Source organism: Hemicordylus capensis, chromosome 3 (assembly GCF_027244095.1).
Source record: "Hemicordylus capensis ecotype Gifberg chromosome 3, rHemCap1.1.pri, whole genome shotgun sequence".
In the NCBI taxonomy this organism is placed as follows: Eukaryota; Metazoa; Chordata; class Lepidosauria; order Squamata; family Cordylidae; genus Hemicordylus; species Hemicordylus capensis.
This window is the reverse complement of record NC_069659.1, coordinates 31,917,974-31,937,431: the sequence shown is the minus strand read 5'-3', so window position 1 is coordinate 31,937,431 and position 19,458 is coordinate 31,917,974. Positions and strand designations below refer to the sequence as shown.

The 19,458-nt window shown below is 41.8% G+C and overlaps 1 protein-coding gene across 2 annotated transcripts in view; it reads right to left on the bottom strand.

The window, feature by feature from the left end:
- Window positions 1-19,458, bottom strand: part of DDX10 (DEAD-box helicase 10) — a 300,200-nt gene that overhangs the window by 207,051 nt on the left and 73,691 nt on the right. For both annotated transcript variants that reach the window (XR_008320238.1, XM_053312440.1), the window contains exon 12: window positions 12,614-12,702. Coding sequence is in view for 1 of the 2 variants with exons in the window: in XM_053312440.1 (XP_053168415.1) it covers window positions 12,614-12,702 (89 nt within the window). In the remaining variant the exon portion in view is untranslated. The remainder of the gene's footprint in view (window positions 1-12,613; window positions 12,703-19,458) is intronic.

Sequence of the window (19,458 nt, the reverse complement as noted above, 5' to 3'; positions counted from 1 at the left end):
CTATCTTCCTGGACTTCCCTTCTGGGTGGCCAGATTGCTGACAGATGGACACAACCAGGAAGAGAAATGAGCAAGCAAGGCAGAGGCGGGTTGCCGCCTCCTCCTCCTCCTGGTTGCGCCAGTCCATCAGTTGCCTGAGTCAGACAGGCATGGCCAGAAGGAGTGAGCAAGCAAGCATGATAGGGACAAACCAGATGGAGAGTCCACTTCCCGCAATGGAGTGAAGGGCGTTGCTACGGATGAGCATCAAGTCTGCCAACCCACCTCCCATGGAGCAGAGGGCAGTCTGGCTTCTAGAGCCAAAGAAAATGTGTCAAGGGCTGGACTAGGTGAGTTCTTGTTTTTCTCCTCCTGGCCTCAGTTCCTATCTTTCCTGTTAAAATACTCTCTCCCATGATAATCAAGCTAGTTTATGTTGACAGCCATAGTAACAATTTCACCCTAGAAGCTGACATCAGACAAGTGCAACCATCACCATGAGGGCTCACAATCATCCACAGGTGGACTAACAGCTGGAAAACTGCAGAAAGATCTCTCAAACTGAAAGCTTCAGAAACCACACCTATATTTCAACCTTTTTTAAAAAAAAAAGCAGCCATACCAATCTTCTCCCAAGCTTTCTATACATTCTGAACCCCATTTAATTCCATAGTTATTTATTTTATCATATTTATATACCACCTGATGTGTGTCTCTCTAGAAGGTGTATGCAATTTAACACAACAAATATAAAACAGAATAAAAATTATTAAAATAATTCCATACGATAAAAACAGTTTAAAATTAATTTCAGTTAAAAGCCTGAGAAAACAGGTGTGTCTTGAGGGTCCTTCTAAAAGCTATGAAGCATAGCTTCCCATTTTCTTCCAGTAGCAGAGCCATCAAAATTGTCACGAATGCTACTGGCTTTCTAAAATTGTTTGCTTGCTCGGCACACAATCTTTTCAAGCGCTACTAGGCAAATGAAGTATTTCAATTTGTAAGATGAGATGGAAAACAGGAAGAAGCTTTCAAGTCAAAGGAAAAAAGGAAAGCCATTTAAAATTAGGTTTCAAGGAGAAGACTCCTGCAACATTTCGCTGGGCACTTATGTGACACAGAACTATTGAGCTCTTTTTTTCTTTTTTCTTAGTTTACATTCTCAAATTAATTGCTGCTGAGCAGCATACGGTCCCTGCACAATTTGATACATCTGTGCCCCAGCATATCCTTGAAAAGAGCACAGAGAACATGCAGGTAACAAAGCCATGCAGTTTTTAGTAAAGTGAGGCAAAACAATTAATTTAGATTATTTCTTCTTTATCAGAAGTTTTTTTAATTGGAAGTTGTTTTAACCCTGGTTAAAACAGTGTACAGGGTAAACAGGGTAATATAGAAATGATAAAAGTTGACATATTGTGGCCAACGGAAGGCAAAGGGACATCTGGTCTAGCATATACACAACGGTCAATGCAAATACAATGATCAAGTTTATTAACCTTGGAACAGATGCATACATATGAGAGATTTAAATAGCATTTTTCTTTGAGTCAAATATCTTATTCCTGTCAGTAATATTTTATATCCCAGGTTATCAAAACTGTGTGGTGGACATGCGCGCGCACACACACACAGATTTCCCTCCAGGGATGGTGTATGAAGTTTCAAGGAGGGAAGGTGAATTCTGTGGCAATGGAGCCTGCCTTCTGCCAGGAAGACCAATAACCCTTGCGCTACAGAACTCTTACACACAAGTTCCCTTTATCATGCTCTTGCACTATACACAGATTCCCTTCCCTTTATAGCGCTCTTGCACACATTCCCTTTTTAAAACAGATTAGTGTTACAGGTTAGGCAACAGGTGCAAGCACACCTGAAATAACACAACCTTAGTCTGGAACACAAGCTGTAGACTTAGTAAATGGAGCTTGCGCCAGCATGTTGCACAAGTGTGATGTCCTTCATTAGTCAGGATGTCAATCACTGTTTTAGGTAAATATTATGTATGTCCTCCTCCCCCTTTAATTCTTTTACACTTGGAAACAATTTTTTTTGAAAAAGAGAAAGAAAAAAAGAGAAAAAGGAAGAAAAGAGAGAAAGAGAGAGAAAAAGAGAGAGAGAAAAAGAGAGAAAAGAAAGAGAGTGAGAGAAAGAGAGAAAAGAGAGAGAGAAAGAGAGAGAGAGAAAAAGAAAGAGTTCAATTCTTTCATGGCCAATAAGAATGAGCGGCCAGAAAAGGTTTATTAAGGCGCCAATCCAGCTCCTCTTGGCATCCATCTCCCTGTCTACACAGTGCTGAGAGAGGATCCCCATAATGGTAGCCATCCCCCTGCACGCACACACACACACACACACACACACACACACTGCCTACATGGGGGTAGGCCTCTGAGTACCAGTTGCAGGGGAGTAACAGCAGGAGAGAGGGCATGCCCTCAACTCCTGCCTGTAGGCTTCCAGTTGCACCACAAGGATTTCTGTAAGCATAACATTCCGTACAGTCATAGATGCATCCGAATCAAGGCCCTTGAGCAGCTATGTTATCAGACTGTCAACTACCAAGCTGTGCTTATCTAGCATCTCAACGTCAGGAAAACGGATAACTTTTTTGAAAGAAATTTTTTTAATCCAGTCCCTAGGAAGAAACTGCTTCTTGGATATTGCATCTGTGAAATGCCGTCTGATGTGGTTGCACAGATTTCTTCGTGGCAGTTTGTAGACGCAGCCCCACAACCATTCTGACTTAAAAATGGCTAGCACGTGTTCGTGAATGAAAGGAGTAGGCTAAAATAATTTTGATCCTTTGAAATTTTGTTCAAGGCCAGGTTGCAAACTTATTAATGGCAGCATGACAGTAGAGATTCTTATTAGTATTCAGGAACAGAACCGTAGGGCTTAAAGTTGGATGCAGGCTTTGCTTTAATACCACTATATGCCGAGAATCCGACGAGTAAGCAGTTCTGATAAAAGTCTTGTAGAAAAGGACAGCCAGGCAACTTCAGACCTAGATTTCTGAGCTCACCAGGCAATTTGGATTTGCTCTGTTATGAAGACTGTGGGCTGTGTGCAGTTATACTGAAAGCAGCCCCATTTTTGGCTTAGCTTCAGAATCATTTTTATCCTGTTCAAGCTGATGGTTCTTGCTGTGATGTCCCTTTCCTATGAACACGATGACAGGGGACTGGAAATGGGCCTAGATGGGAGAGGCTCTCCATTCTTCCTCCACAGCTTGAACTTGGAAGTGCTTATAGAAGGGGTTCTCAAACTTGGGTCCCCAGATGCTCTTGCAGGTCCCTGGTTGGCCTCTTCTGCACCTTTTCCAGTTCTACAATGTCCTCAAGATATGGTGACCAGAACTGCATGCAGAACTCCAAATGTGGCCTCACCATAGATTTGTATAAGGGTATTATAATATTAGCAGTTTTATTGTCAATCCCCTTCCTAATGATCCCTGGCATAGGATTTACCATTTTCACAGCTGCCGGCACTGAGTTTACACTTTCAACAAGCTGTTCACCAGGACCCCAAGATCTCTCTTCTGGTCAGTCACTGACAGCTCAGACCCCATCAATGTATATGTGAAGTTGGGTTTTTTTGCCCCAATATGCATCACTTTGCCAACATTGAACTGCATTTGCCATTCTATGACCCACTCACCCAGTTTGGAGAGATTCTTTTGGAGCTCCTAACAATCTGTTGTGGATTTCACTACCTTAAAAAGTTTAGTGTCATCTGCAAATATGGCCACTTCACTGCTTTACCCCAACTTCTAGATAATTTATGAACAAGTTAAAGAGCACTGGTCCCAGTACCAATCCCTGGGGGACCCCATTTCTCAATTCCCTCCATTGTGAAAACTGTCCATTTTTTCCTACCTTCTGTTTCCTGTCCTTCGTCCAATTACCATCCAGACATGAACATGACCCCTTATCCCATGACTGCTAAGTTTACTCAAGAGCCCTTGGTGGGGAACTTTGCCAAAAGCTTTTTGTAAGCCCAAGTACAGGAGAACCTCGTTAATTAGAAACCGGGTATCCATGGTTTCGTGTATCCACAGTCGGGTAATTGCCACCCGACTTCGGTATAGGCGATAAAATTATTTTATTTATTTTATTATTTAAAACATTTATATACTACCCAAAACACAAGTCTCTGGGCAGTTTACAACAAAATAATAAAAACAAATAAAAAGATTATTACAACAATTAACATTTAAAATGTTGAAACTATTAAAAACACAATTAAAATAATATCTAATTAAAAGCCTGGGTGAACAAAATGAGGCATTTAAAGGGTTAAGACTCAAGTATCTGCAGGTCAAAGATGGGAGGAAATTACCTCCAAGGTAATTTCTACCTGCCATTTTGACGACAGGAACCATTCTGTGTCTCTTTTTTGTGAAAAAAAGAAAAAACACGAGGGGGCATTGCTGGACAGTGCACAGTATTTCCCACCACCACCATTTCCTCCACTTTCATTTATTTACTTGCATTTTTTGTCCTGTTATCATCCTTTTTATCCCATTTTTCGCTGCCTCAGGAACCTAACTGGAGCAATGACCCAACTCCCATTGCCTTAATGCCCCTTATTCCACGGTTTCGATATCTCCCCCCCATAAAAACACGGAACGGAATCTCCATGGATAAGGGGTTTCTACTGTATTCTACGTCAACCAGATCACCTTTATCCACATGCCTGTTGACACTCTCAAAGAACTCCAAAACGTTAGTGAGGCAAGACTTGCCCTTGCAGAAGCCATGCTGGTTCTCCTTCAGAAAGGCCTGTTCTTCTATATGTTTAACAATTTTGGCCTTATGCTTTCCATCAATTTACCAGGCACATAAGTTAAGCTAACTGGCCTGTAGTTTCCCAGATCCCCTCTGGATCCCTTTTTGAAAACTGGAGTTACATTAGCTACTTTTCAGTCCTCTGGTACAGAGACTGATTGTAGGGACAAGTTACATATTTTACTAGGAGATGAGCAATTTCACATTGAGTTCCTTCAGAACTCTTGGGTGGATGCCATCTGGCCCTGGCCATTTATTAATTTTTAGTTTTTCAAGACAGTTTAGAACATCCCCTCTCATCACCTCAAATTGGCCCAGTTCTGCAGCCTCCAAGCCTGAGAAGCTCAGTTCTGGTGTGGGTATATAGTCAGTTTCCTGAGCTGTGAAGACAAATGCAATGAACTCATTCAGTTTCTCTGCAATCTCTTTATCCTCCTTAACAATCCCTTTCACACCCTCATCATCACACCCTCATCACTCTTCCCCAATGGTTCTACAACTCTGGCATCTCACACCAAGTCCTGGGCACCACTCAGGATTAAGTCCAAGGTCACATTCTCTCTGGTTGGTTCCGCAATCAATTGTTCTAAGGCACATTCATTTAGCATGTCTAGAAATTTGGCCTCTCTTTTATTACCTGAATGTGAATTTGCCCAGTCTATATGAAGGTAGTTGAAATCACCTGTTATTATAGCTCTGTCTCTCTGACACCTCTCCAATTTGCTTTTCCAGCTCCAGGTCACTCAGCATTTTGATCCAGAGGACGATAGGCACATCCCTAGTTATACATTTCCATTCACTGTTCTTATTGTCACCCATAATGATTCTGTGAAGGACTTTGGTCCTTGTAGTTTTTCTAGCTTGTTAGAGTCTATCCTTTCTTTAAAGGAATTGAGAAGTGGGGTCCCCCAGGGATCAGTACTGGGACCAGTGCTACTCCACCCCCAATCCTCCTCCCCCTGTCCATTCTGTAGTTTGTATCCAGAAATAACAATGTCCCACTGGTTCTCACCATTCCACCCAGTTTCCATTATGCCCACTATAGCTATGTTTTCATTAGCAACCAAGCACTCCAGTTCACCCATCTTGGCTATGAGGCTTCTGGCTTTGTTATGTAAACACCTATACGCCAAGTGTTGGCATGTGCTATCTCCCTTACTGCCATTCGTCCTTTTTGACCAGCTCTTCTCCTGGTTCTACTCTGTCCCCTTCTGGTTTATCTGCAAGGTTTGTACCCTCACACCTTAGGGGATTTGGCTTGCCAGTAAGATACCACCCAGTTCCTGTCAGCGATCCCCCAGGCGTAATTTAAAAGTTGCTCTGTGACCTTTTTTATTTTAAGCACCAGCACTCTGGTTCCATCTTGGTTCAAATGGAGCCTGTCCCTTTTGTACAGGCTTCGCTTTCCCAAAATGTATCCCAGTGCCTAACAAATCTAAACCCCTCCTCCCAGCACCACCATCTCATCCATACATTGAGACTCCTCTTCTCCACCTATCTCACTGGCCCTGCATGTGGAACAGGTAGCACTTCAGAGAATGTTCCCCTGGAGGTCCTGGACTCCAATATGCTACCTAGCAGCCTAAATTTGGCTTCCAGAACCTCCCAACTGCATTCCCCAACATCGTTGGTGCTGACATGCACCACGACAGCTGACTCCTCCCCAGCACTGCCTAACAGCCTATCTAGATGTTGTGTGATGTCCACAGCCTTCACACCAGGCAGTCAAGTCACCAAGTGTTCTATAAGCAGGTCACAAACCCATCTCTCTATGTCCCTAGTAATGGAATCACCCACTAGGAAATGAACTTGTTCCCTGAGAGCCAGGACCTCTTTGCACTGAGCACACACCCACAACTTCTGCCCCTCAAGAAGGTAGTCATACATACAATACTCCGTGCAATACACTGGGAAGCACCCCCTCCCCTGCAGGCATTCTACCTTCATAACTGCTTTTATTAGTTATTTAGAATATATAGTGATTGTTTATTGAAAATTAGGTCTTAGCTACAGTTGTCAGCTAATTAAGGGTTGTATTTATTATTTCTTGTTTAGACAGTCAGACAGGCGTTATTAACTGGTTTGTTTTATCCAGACATCGAGTCCTTCCCAAGGACCTGGGATGGCTGAATTTTATTGTCAATTGTTATAGATATCGTCGCAGAATATAGGCTGTTCCCAGTAAAGCTGCTTTTTGTAATTGGCTGATGGTGATTTCTGTGACTCCAATGGTGTTGAGGTGCTCTTCAAGGTCTTTTGGAACTGCACCCAGGGCGCCAATGACAACTGGGATTATTTTGGTCTTCTTCTGCCACAGCCTTTCAATTTCAATTTGTAGATCTTTGTATTTGGTGATTTTTTCTGTTTCATTGTCTTCTATCCGCTGGTATTGCTATGTCGATTATTTTAACTTGTTTTTCTTTCTTCTCGACTACAGTTATATCTGGTATATTGTGTGGCAGATGTTTGTCTGTTCGTAGTCGGAAGTCCCATAATATTTTTACATCTTCATTTTCTTCAACTTTTTCAATTTTATGGTCCCACCAATTTTTGGCTACAGGTAGCTTGTATTTTTTGCAGATGTTCCAGTGTATCACCCCTGCTACTTTGTCATGCCTTTGTTTGTAGTCAGTCTGTGCGATCTTTTTACAACAGCTGATTAGGTGATCCACTTTTGCTCTTATTGCATTTGTTCTTAGTGCCTGTTCTTGTGCAGCCAGTATTAAACCCTCTGTTTCTTTCTTCAAGTTGCCATTCTTAAGCCATTGCCAGGTCTTGGTGATGTCTGATTTTCCACTTATATTGTGCAAATATTGACCATGCAGGGGCTTATTTTTCCATTTTTCTGCTCGGTTCTTGACTTGTTCTTTCTTGTAGGCCTGCTTTGTTTCATTGGTGTTGAATAGTTTCACGTTATTGACCATTTGAAGTGCATCGTCACTGTCCTTGATATATTCTTCAAGGCCTCTTTTCTCCTCCTCTACTGTTTGATGGACCTGCAGCATTCCTCTTCCACCTGAGCTGTGAGGGAGGTAGAGCCTATCTACATCACTGCGGGGGTGCAGAGCATGATTGATGGTCATGATTTTCCTGGTCTTGCGATCCAGCGTCTCTAGCTCTGCCTGGGTCCAGTCTATTATTCCTGCAGTGTATCTGATAACAGGTATAGCCCAGGTGTTTATGGCTTGTATGGTGTTACTGCCATTAAGTTTGGATTTGAGGGTTTTTCTAAACTCTCCTGATGTATTCACTTCCAATTTTTCTTTTAACTTCAGTGTGTGCGATGTTATCAGCCTGGAGAATGCCCAAGTATTTGTAATGTTCTTTCGCTTCCAGGTTCTTGATCTTGCTTCCATTGGGCAGTTCTATTCCTTCTGTTTTTCTTAATTTTCCTCTGTTCATTATTAATGCAGCACACTTGTCTAGTCCAAACTCCATTGCTATATCGCTACTGAATATACGGACAGTGTTTAGCAGTGATTCGATTTCTGACTGGGACTTTCCATACAACTTCAGATTGTCCATGTACAGTAGATGGTTTATTTGACTTGATGTTTTAGATGTTTGGTATACGAGGCCTGTTTTGTTTAGTATTTGTGAAAGTGGGGTCATGGCGGTTACAAACAGAGGGGATAGTGAGTCCCCTTGGAAAATGCCTCTTCTAATGCTAACCTGTCCAAGTGTCTCGCCATTGATTGTTAACTGTGTACTCCACATGCTCATTGCTTTTTAAATAAATATCTGAATGTTTTTGCTGACACCAGTTGTTTCTAAACATTTTAGTATCCATGTGTGATGCAATGAATTGAAGGCTTTCTTGTAGTCAATCCATGCAGCACTTAGATTTGTTTTTCTTCTCTTGCAGTTTTCTAAAATCATTTTGTCAATCAGCAGCTGGTCTTTTGTGCCTCTGGTGTTCAGGCAATTTCTTTTCTATTCAACTGGAAGCTTTTTGTTAGTTAATAAGTGTTGCATCACTTCATCTGCTTTTATTATTTATTATTATTATTATCATCATCATCAATTCAATTTCTATACCGCCCTTCCAAAAATGGCTCAGGGCGGTTTACACGGAGAAACAACAAATAAATAAGATCGATCCCTGTCCCCAAAGGACTCACAATCTAAAAAGAAACATAAGATAGACACCAGCAACAGTCACTGGAGGTACTGTGCTGGGGGTGGATAGGGCCAGTTACTCTCCCCCTGCTAAATAAACGTTAAAAGGTGCCTCTTCGCCAAGTTAGCAGGGGTTAAGCTCTGTCTTCCAAGCAAATTACAAAGTGGGGTAGTACTCATCTTCTCCTCGTGGTGGGTGTCTCCTTTGTGATAAAGGGGGACCACTTGGGTTATTCCCCACACACTTCCCACTAAACTCCTAATAAAACTCCTTTCATATCTGTTGGCAAATTCCTGTCAACGTTCCGGGTGGCAAAGCATCCCTGGTCTGAGCCTTGTCTTCTCAAGAGCTGCTTCCAAACTGAGCCACTGCAGGAATGTGGACCCTCCCACAAGCTGTGTGACTCACCTGCAGCTGAACCCCACTGACTGCCTCTCTAAGCACAACTGAAACTTAAACTGCCCTGTCAAAAACAAACTCCTAGCCAGCCAGAAATCAAACCCTAGAAAAGACTAGCCCTAAACAAACTTACCTTGCCCTTTCCCCCTTGTTTTCTTGTTGATATATTTGCTTGCTTGCTTTTTTAACGAAGAAAACAAATGTTTGCTGCCTCCCCTAGTCTGAGCCTTGTCTTCTCAAGAGCTGCTTCCAAACTCAAGCAGCTTACCTTCAAATAACCCTTGGCAAGTGCCACAATTGTTCCAGGGGAATGGGGCCATGTCCGGACAGACCATCCTGTCCCCAGAAGCACTGTGAGGCCTGTGGACCTGCCTCCTCCCTTGCCCCTCCTAACCAAGGTCAGCTTGCCTCTTTGGCCCTCCTCACCGTCGGCGCAGGTGCACCTACATCAACCATCAGAGGTAACAGAAATGGAGCCCTAACCTGTGGGCATGTCCAACCCGTTGCTAATTTAGGCTCCATTGCTCTAATCGCCTCCCCTTTCCGTCATCTCCAGACAGTAAGCTACTCAAGGCTATCTGAAGCTGGCCACTTCATCCTGCCTAACGTTAGGGTCAGCTCTGTACTTAGCTGAAAGCTATTGTGGGTATAGGTTCCCTAATGCATGTGCCAAGAGCTGCCATTTGTACATTTTGAGGTAATACCTTCCTGTATGTGGGGAGCAATGTACATGGGGGGGCACATGAATTAAAATACAGTCACTGCTGGCAAAGCTCTTATTGCCCAGTAGGACTTCACTAAATGGCACCCTTGAATGTGCAGAGGCAAAAGGTGGCTTCCTACATTTTAATGTACAAGCCACAAAGTATTAAGATATTGGAGTAAAGAGTTTTAAGTCCATTAAGGAGATTTTGCTGGCACTGGAATCCAAACCGATGGGCATACACAAAAGAAACTGGCTGATATCCAGACTATTAGTCCTATTGAAATTAAGTAGTCCTTTAGAATAACTCCTGAGAAGACATAATTTAGTCTGGATGTGAGCCACCTGCTTGGATCTAAAGTGCCCCTTGCATGAGCACAAGGCACTTCTTTTTGTGTCAGGGTGGGGGTGTCATTGATTTCTACCGAGGCTCCCCTCCCTTCCGGCATTGCAAAGCATGCTGTTTAGATCCATTTTCAAAAGGGTGAAAAATAGCTTATTTAATACAACAGTGCCAATCAAATAAACTACATATTTAATAAAACTGTTACTAGTAATACTGTGGGATTCAGAAATTGTGTCAAATAACTAGTTGGAAGGTAAAACAGAATACTTTTCATGAGTAATGGGCACAACTTATCATATGTTGGAACATTAAATTAGAACAGAACTCTGATCAATGACTAATACTTAACAGGGGCCATCTTTTCAACTGAGCAAGGACTGAAGGGCAGCAATATTGGCTTCACCGATTGACCTCGACATGAGCTAAAACATGGGCAAAAGGCTCCTTAAGATTCACCTGGCAGGAACAAGGGGCAGGGTCTTTTCCGTAGGGGCACCATGACTGTGGAATTTCTTCCCTGGGGATATATGATAGGCACTGGCTACTATTATGAGCCCCTGGTGGCGCAGTGGTAAAACTGCCGCCCTGTAACCAGAAGGTTACAAGTTCGATCCTGACCAGGGGCTCAGGGTTGACTCAGCCTTCCATCCTTCCGAGGTCGGTAAAATGAGTACCCAGAATGTTGGGGGCAATATGCTAAATCATTGTAAACCGCTTAGAGAGCTCTGGCTATAGAGCGGTATATAAATGTAAGTGCTATTGCTATTGCTATTGCTATTAAAATGAGCTCTGAAGACATTTCTATTTTGCCTTATTTATACCTGACTGATTGCAGGTTTCAATGGATTTTACCCTGCTGTTGAAATATTTTCTTGTGCCTTCCTTTTAATTGAAAAAAAAAATCTAGTTCTTGATTTAAATGTTTATTAATTTTATTGTATTATGTTCAGGGCTTTGTGAAACCGTATTTTAAAAACAGTATATACATTTATTCCCATCTCCACCTGTATGAATAGCAAGAGAGGCTTTGGCAAAGCTCTTCCTTTAGGAGTTCACTTCCATTTCCTTTTGTCATGGTTCGTGCACACAACTGAGCAGCCGAGGTGCAGACTAGTGGGAGGGCTCTTCCAAAGCTTCTCCTACTGTTTACACTGCAGAAGAGAGGCAAAGGCTGAAGAGCCATTTGCCTGTGGAGGTGGTGCATAACTCTTGTGTATGGAGATCTTCCTCAAGATCATGAGCTATGCCGGGAACCATATGGAAATCCTGTGGCAGAGGGGTGGGGGCGGATTGTGCATCTCTAATATGGAATAAATGGGGAGTCGCTTTAAAATGATAGATTTGTAGGTTAAATAAGCATAATACAAAACTGTTGTGCAAGTGTTTGTGTGTGCATGCACATGTGCACACATAGGCATGCACACGTAGGCAGAGACAGAGTCAAATGTACAGGAAATCCCCAACTTACAAACAGTTTGTGTTCAAAATTTGTTTGAAAGTTGGATGTCCATAACTCAGAACAATATTCCCAAGTGACGACTTGTTTTGTATGTGTGGGTTGGTATCTGTAAGTGGGATATTTGTAATTCAGGAAGTGCCTCTATACCAAGAGTGTCCAACTATGACCCTCCAGTTGTTTTTGGCCCACAACTCCCACCATCACTGGCTACTGGCCATTGTGACTGGGGATGATGGGGGCTATAGGCCAAAACCAGTTGGAGGGCTGTAGCTGGACAACCCTGCTCTATGCCACTACACATAGAGAAAGAGCTGTGGTCATGCAGTAGCTAAGAGACTGAGCAAGGATTCAGGACTTTCCTGGTTCAAATCTCATCTTTGCCATGAACTCCTCAAGCAGCTTTAGGTAAGCCACTCCTCTCAGCCTCAGCTCCCCAATTTCAATATGAGGATAACAATACTTACTTAACTTATAGAATTACCTCAATATAATTCATGGGAAGCACTTTGAACACTCAAAATTATTCTCATGATCATGAATATTTATATACCACTTTTCAACAAAATTCACAATGAGTTTTACATAGGAAAAAATGTTAGACAAATGCTAATTATGACTATTATATATTAATTAAATGTGTATGTGGGTCTCTCTCACATACATACACACCCTCACATCTAAAAAAGAATGCTTTCAATTCTAATTGATTGAAATCAAAGAATGAACACTGGTTGGTGCAGTTCAAAAGAAATCAGCAAAAAATGCAGATTTTTACTTGGCATATTTAGCTGCTGTAATTATTAGAGATAATAGCACTTACAAGGCATATTCAGTGATGGGTAACTTGAATACATCAAATACTTCTTTGTTCTTCATTAGGTAGACGGATCGCAGATAGGAAACAAAACACTAGGGGAGAAAAGGAGAAGAGAAATTCGTTTGAACTGAAAAAAGAGGCACACTCTACATCTAAGAAAAGGCAAAGTGATCAGAAATGTTTAAAAAGAACTGAAAACTACACATTGTTACAAACAGAGAACTCAAAACTCTTTCTTGCTGTTACAAATCTCAAAGTCAAGAGAGTAATTTCTCCCATTATATCTTTTATGTGTCTTGAGGAGGTTTTTTTACACATAACTATAAAATATGAGCATCTGGATGAAGCTATGACTATTAATATTACTACTACTATTATTAAAAATATGTATAAACAATTTTCAATTTTAAAAGTTCTCAAAGCAAAAGGTATGAAAAAATTGTTTCCTGCCCCACTAGGGTGCACAGTCCAAAACACACCAGCAACCGCCACTGAAGAGAAGTGATGCTGGGCTAAACTAGAACAACTGCTCTCCCCCTGCAAAATATAAGAGAATCACCACTTTAAAATGGTTCTGCTTGCCTAGATAGCAGAGGTGCCTTGTTATATTATGAATCACATATGAGGAGCTCCTGGACTTGAACCAAGAATCTGAGGGCTTGAGAAACTAAACTAGAAGGCTTGTGCAAATTTGGGTTCAAAAAATAGGATTCCCCCCCCCCCAAAATTGCTCAAAATCATAAAAATCGGTAAAATTCAATTCCCCACCCCACCCCCAAAGTCAGTTCAGTAAAGTAGGAATTAATTCTGAAATATCAAAAATAATTTCAGAAATACTTCAGAATTCACAAAATGGTGCCATTTTTCCCCATAGAGGTGAACGAGGAAATTTTTAAGAAATCACTGAAAATCACTAGTTGATCCTAGAGCCTTGAACCTTTCCACACATGTGGGGAAAGAGGTCAGGGCCCCCCTGCAATGGAGGAATCTGTCTTTTACAGAGGAATCTGGCAACAGCATGCCTCCTTTGCCCCTACCTTTTATATTTCTGGAATAGATAGGGATACAGTTATGAAATCTGACACATATGAAGTCCACATTGTCAGGACTATGTATTGGGTTTTTTTACGGATATGCATAACTCCTCTGATTTGGGGGGAAAGGGGGGGTTAAAAATGACGGAAAATGGTGAAATCTGGCTTGTTTCAAGCCAGAACCTTACAAAAAGTTCACAATCTGAAGCCTCTCCTTGAATCATTATTCTACCCCCATGTGGGGGAATCTGCCATTTGCCTTCATGAAAAGGGGTAACAGTATGGCCCTTTTTGCTTCTCCCTTTATATCTCCTGAATGAATAGGGATACAGTTATGAAATCTGTCACACATGAAGTCCACATTGGCAGGACTCTTATCTATTTTCAAGGCTATGGATAACTCCTCTGATTTTGGGGGGATTTGGGGGAAGTGGTGGTAGTTAAAAATGACTAAAAATTGTGAAATCTGGCTTCTTTCCTGCCAGAGCTTTACAAAAAGTTCTGGATCTGAAGTCTTCTCTAGGACCATCATTCCACCCCCATGGAGGAACAAGGACACTCCTTTGATTTTATATTGATTTTTGTCCTCCCCATTACAGAAGCACACAATCAGTAAAAGTGTAAGTACTTTGAATTTTTCTGTTTTTGTGGTTAGAAAGAATTCCTCACTTTCCCTTCTAGCCATTAAGGGATTAAAAGGCGTGAAATCCTTTTAATCCCTTTTAAACGGTCTGCATGTTCCTGCAATGGGGAAAATAAATATGAATATAAATATAATGAAAGGAATGTCTGTTTTCTTCCACATGGGGATGGAATGATGGGCCAAGGAGGGGCTTCAGATCCAAAACATTTTATAAAATTTCATCTTGAAACAAGATAGATTTCACCATTTTAGCCATTTAAAAAAAATTTAATTGACCAAAACTCAAAGGAGTGACCCATCGCTTTAAAAAAAAAAAAAAAGAGTCCTGCCAATGTGGACTTCATGGGTGCCAGATTTCATAATTGCATGCCCATCTATTCCAGAAAGATAAAAGGGGGGAATGCTTTTACCCCTTTTCATGAAGGCAAAGGGAAGATTCCTCCACAAGCTGGTGGAATGATGGTTCAAGGAGGGTCTTCAGTTTCGGAAGTGTTTGTAACACTAAATGGTGAGTCCTCAGAAGTCACAAACTGAAAGTGATCCAATCTAATCCTATAAGAGGAGTTTCTGGACACCTCCACAGAAGACTGAAGTAATTGTGTAATCCACTTTGGACGATCTTGGGTAGGATGCTTCTCCTACCCTAATTAGGATTGTCAGAACCAGCCTTCTGTGTGCCTAGCCATTAGAGCCCCCTCCAGGTGCAGAAGGGAATAGGGGTATGCAGCATCAGGTCCTGTGATTGATAGGCAGTATGAAGCCAACATAATGGTCAGGACTAGTACAAATACTAGGAACCTGGCCATCTGTCTTTGCCTGGTTAACAGAACAGTACTTCTGCTTACTGCCCTTCATGCTCCAGTTTCTCCAGGTCAAGTCACTGATGTCCAAGACCCTGAGTTGAACACATACCCCCCATGTCCAGTTTTACTATGGCTATGCAGTGGCAATCACCACTAGCCTTTGCCCATCCAGCCAGGGCATTGCAAAATACTCTGTAAGCTTTTAAAGGTGCTTTCGTATTTTCCTACATACCTGTTCCTTGCAACTGGGTAACCATGATTTTTAAAGCATGCCTCCCCAACATCATTCGGGGTACGTTTTGAAGTACTCTTGTAACCTACTGAGTATTTTTACCTGTAACTAAAAGCTGACAGAGCCTAAGGTAGAAGCAGTCTGTAGTATTTGAATAAAACTGTTTTTCTTTTTGTTCTTTTCTTTTACAAGCCTCTCTGACTGGGGTTTTTAACTCTGAGGAAGGAGGAGCTGGAAGGGGTCTTGCTCTGGTGAAGGCACATCTTCAAATGTTCAGCAACTACCAGTTTTCTCACCATGTGTAGGCTTGCACAGGGAGGATTTCTGTGTACTTTTCCAATAGCAAAAGAAAGAGTGTTTTCCCTGGGAATTCCAACCCAAGCCCAGGGAGGTTCAAGCTCTGTAATAGAGAGGGGTGGTGGTGGCAGCCATTTTTGAACCTACCAGAAATACAGGAAAGTTTTAGGAGTAGCCTTTGCTAGAAAGCTCACCAGGGATGATTCAGCATTTTTCCTTCCCCTCACATGAGCTTGCTCTGAGACAAAGGCTTAAATCCACTACACCCACTGAGAAGGGAAAAATAAAATATGGAATGCTCCAATTTTACAACACAAACTCAGAGTCACTACATCAATGAGATTCTTCAAATTCAATTAAGATCACTACCCATTCTAGTAGATTAACTATGGCTACAATCTCATGCATACTTTAAATAAATGGAGATTTTCCCCATGCAAAGGGTTGCAACCTGGGACAGATTTTTGACATTGCAGAATTTCTTCAGTACTTCTGGTTATTTCATATTGCCTTCTACCTTCCACTTACACCCACTGGTCTTATAGTGTATCTGTTCCCTTGCCTTTCAAAATAACCTTCTTCCTCTTCTATATTTCTTAAGATTGAGGCTATTTCCTCCATCCTTGAAAACCATTTTTAAACAACTAATAGAACTTGTAATGTGGGATACTTTTGCCCTTAAAACCCATCCTTTGAAACAACAACAATTGTAGTAACAGATCTTGCTTGTAGTTTCATGTTATCCAGACTGCAATAAAACACTGGAAAATCGCTTCTATAAAACTGAATAACCTGCTGCTACCAGCATGCCCTTTCGTTTGGCTGGGAACTCAAGTGTATCATTCATCCACAGCACTGTTCTGTAATTTTTGTTTAGGAAGGAGAGGGGAAAATAGCTTTGCATATATATGTACCGATATAGTTACTGATTCATTTATGGAATTCTCATTTGCTTTTCTACCTGGAAGCCATACAGAAACCTATTAACATTCATTAAGTTTTTCAATCTTAAAACATTCAAAAGATTTATTTAGTCTTTGAATTATTTACATTAACTCATTACTGCTTCTGCATTCTTTCACACATGCACACACACAGTTTAATTTAAGCTGTGCAAAAATACTGCAGCAAAATGGTCATTCTGCTCACATTTTGCATTGCAGTCCAATTAAATCCTGCAGTTTTGCTTTTACATAATCATTGTTTTCTGCTGCCATTACAGACTGTTTTATAGCAAGTGCAAGTCACAAGAAGGGTACTCAGCTATGATCACAGTGCTAGGACAAACCAGCATGGTAGGTAATCCAAGCAGTAGCAGAAGACACATACAGAAAGCAGGTGTAGTATAGTGGCTAAGTGACGGAACATCTCAGGACTCTCCCAGCTTGAATCTCACCACTGCCATGAACTCATTAAGTAGCTTTAGGCAAGCCACTCCCTCTCCGGATGGAACGGGGGGGTCATACCTCAGTGGTAGAGCATCTGCTTTGCATGCAGAAGGTCTCTGGTTCAATCCCTTGCTTCTCCAGGTAGGGCTGGGAAAGATCCCCACCTGAAATCCTGGAGGGCCACTGCTGGTCAGTGTAGACAATATTGAGGTAGATGGACCAACAGTCTGACTCAGTATAAGATAGCTTTCTATGATCAGCTTCATAGCTGCAATATGGGGATAATAATACTCATTTACCTTACAGAGTAGCTGTAAGGCTTACATCTAGATAACACAGATGAAGCATTTCGCACACTCAGAAAACACTATATCAATGTCATGTGTTTCTAGCTACATATTCCAATAATGCATATTACAACACAGGGCCAGCGTGGTGTAGTGGTCAGAGTGCTGGACTAGGACCAGGGAGACCCGAGTTCAAATGCCCATTCAGCCATGATACCTGCTGGGTGACTCTGGGCCAGTCACTTCTCTCTCAGCCTAACCTGCTTCACAGGGTTGTTGTAAGGAGAAACTCAAGTATGTAGTAGACCACTCTGGGCTCCTTGGAGGAAGAGCGGGATATAAAATGTAAACAATACCACCACGGTATTCCATTCAGACATGTACTTGTGTTCAGATGTCTGTGCACTTGTACATGCTTTTTGTGTGAATGGCTATACCTGCATTCATGGGTTCAGGGACCTTCAAATGCAAGATATAGATAGGAAGTATGCTGCTGTACCTGTGTTCAATATAACACGAATAACAGTGTCAATGTGCAACTCTGTCGCTGTGCACACTGTCCACAGATGGTTCATGTATTGTATTAACATGAAAACAGGACACAGTGGACTGGCATTTCCCAACTTTTCCTTGTGCACGAGTGCCAATAGCACAATAGCCATATGTGGGAGGCCAAAATTTAAGCCAGCACTAAAAGACTGGCATTTAATCAAAAGCAAGTGTTTCAGTAGCATCACCTCTTCTAAAAATCATGTGTCCGAGATTAAGTCAAACAGCACGATCTCTTCCAGTTCATAGAGCTTCCCCATAGAGGCAATCAAATGTCCCTGCAGCCTTGGAAATTTTACAAGGGGGTCTTCACGTCAACAGTAAAAGTACATGGCTGTGCATAAGATCCCTAGTACAATCTCAGTTAAAGGATTTGGTTAGAACAGCTGGAATGAATCTCTACCTTAAGCAGTGCGGCACAGCTAAGAAGGTTTTGATGTGGTCAGTGCCTGGATAGGAGACCCATGTAAGCCATCTTTGGGGATGGGGCCATAACTCAGTGGTAGGGCATCTGCTTTGCATGCAGGTCTCAGGTTCAGCCCCTGACATCTCCAGGTAGGGCTGGGAAAGATTCCTGCCTGAAACCTTGCAGAAGCCACTGCAACTCAGTATGGACAATACTGAGCTAGACCGACCTTATACCTGACTTGGCAGCTTGCTATATTCCTGTGACCAAGAGTTTGGCTCTGCATAAGGTAGCTTGATTTAAACACAAACCTGGGTTGTATTTGAATGTTGATGAAGCAGCAGTTTCAAAACTGCTCTAGACTGACTTTAAAAAATCCATTACTATTCTTGAAAACGTTGGGATTGAGCATGAATCCTATTCAGCTTATTGGAATTGTAAACTAAATGCAGCTTATTGGAATTGTAAACTAAATTAAAAATAAACAAGCAACCATTTAAATTTTAATGGCATGCTGAATTCAGCATGGTATGTTTTTAAATGCACATACACAACAACGTGCTTTCCTCCCTTAAAAAAAAGTGCTGCTCCTGCTATAACCAAAGTTGAAGCAATAAAGCTTGATTGAATTCAACATTCAGTTTGGCTATTCTGTTGCAATATCTCCAACAGTGCCGCAGGGCTTGATGACAAAGTGATGGATACATGCTTCTTTAATATCTAAGGCTCCCATAGACAGAGCCAACTTGGAAGAAGCAGTAAACATACCCTTTCCTGCCAAGCTACTAGGGTGCCAGAGAAACATTTCAGATAAGGATAATATAGTCTAACTGCTCTGTGGGCCATTGCAGATGTAATCTCAGACCTCTCTTAACCAGTTAAAGAAGTGGGAGCAGAACGGCAGAACGGTTGATTCCATCCCAGCAATCCGTACCCCCTACCTTAACCACAGTTATGGGACACCTTCAAATTAACATTAACTAAGATTGAGGCTAAACTGGTTCTCCACTTAACCAGGATCCTGTAGCCATGTCATGCTTAAGAAGGAATCTTGGTTAACCTTAGTCCTATTCAGATACCACATTGTGCAGGTCTCTGCCAACATGCACATATTTATGTGTGGATAACTGCTCATACATTCATTCTAAATGTGACCCTGACTACAACCCCTCTTCAAATGCAAAGTACAGATAGGAAATATACCTCTGT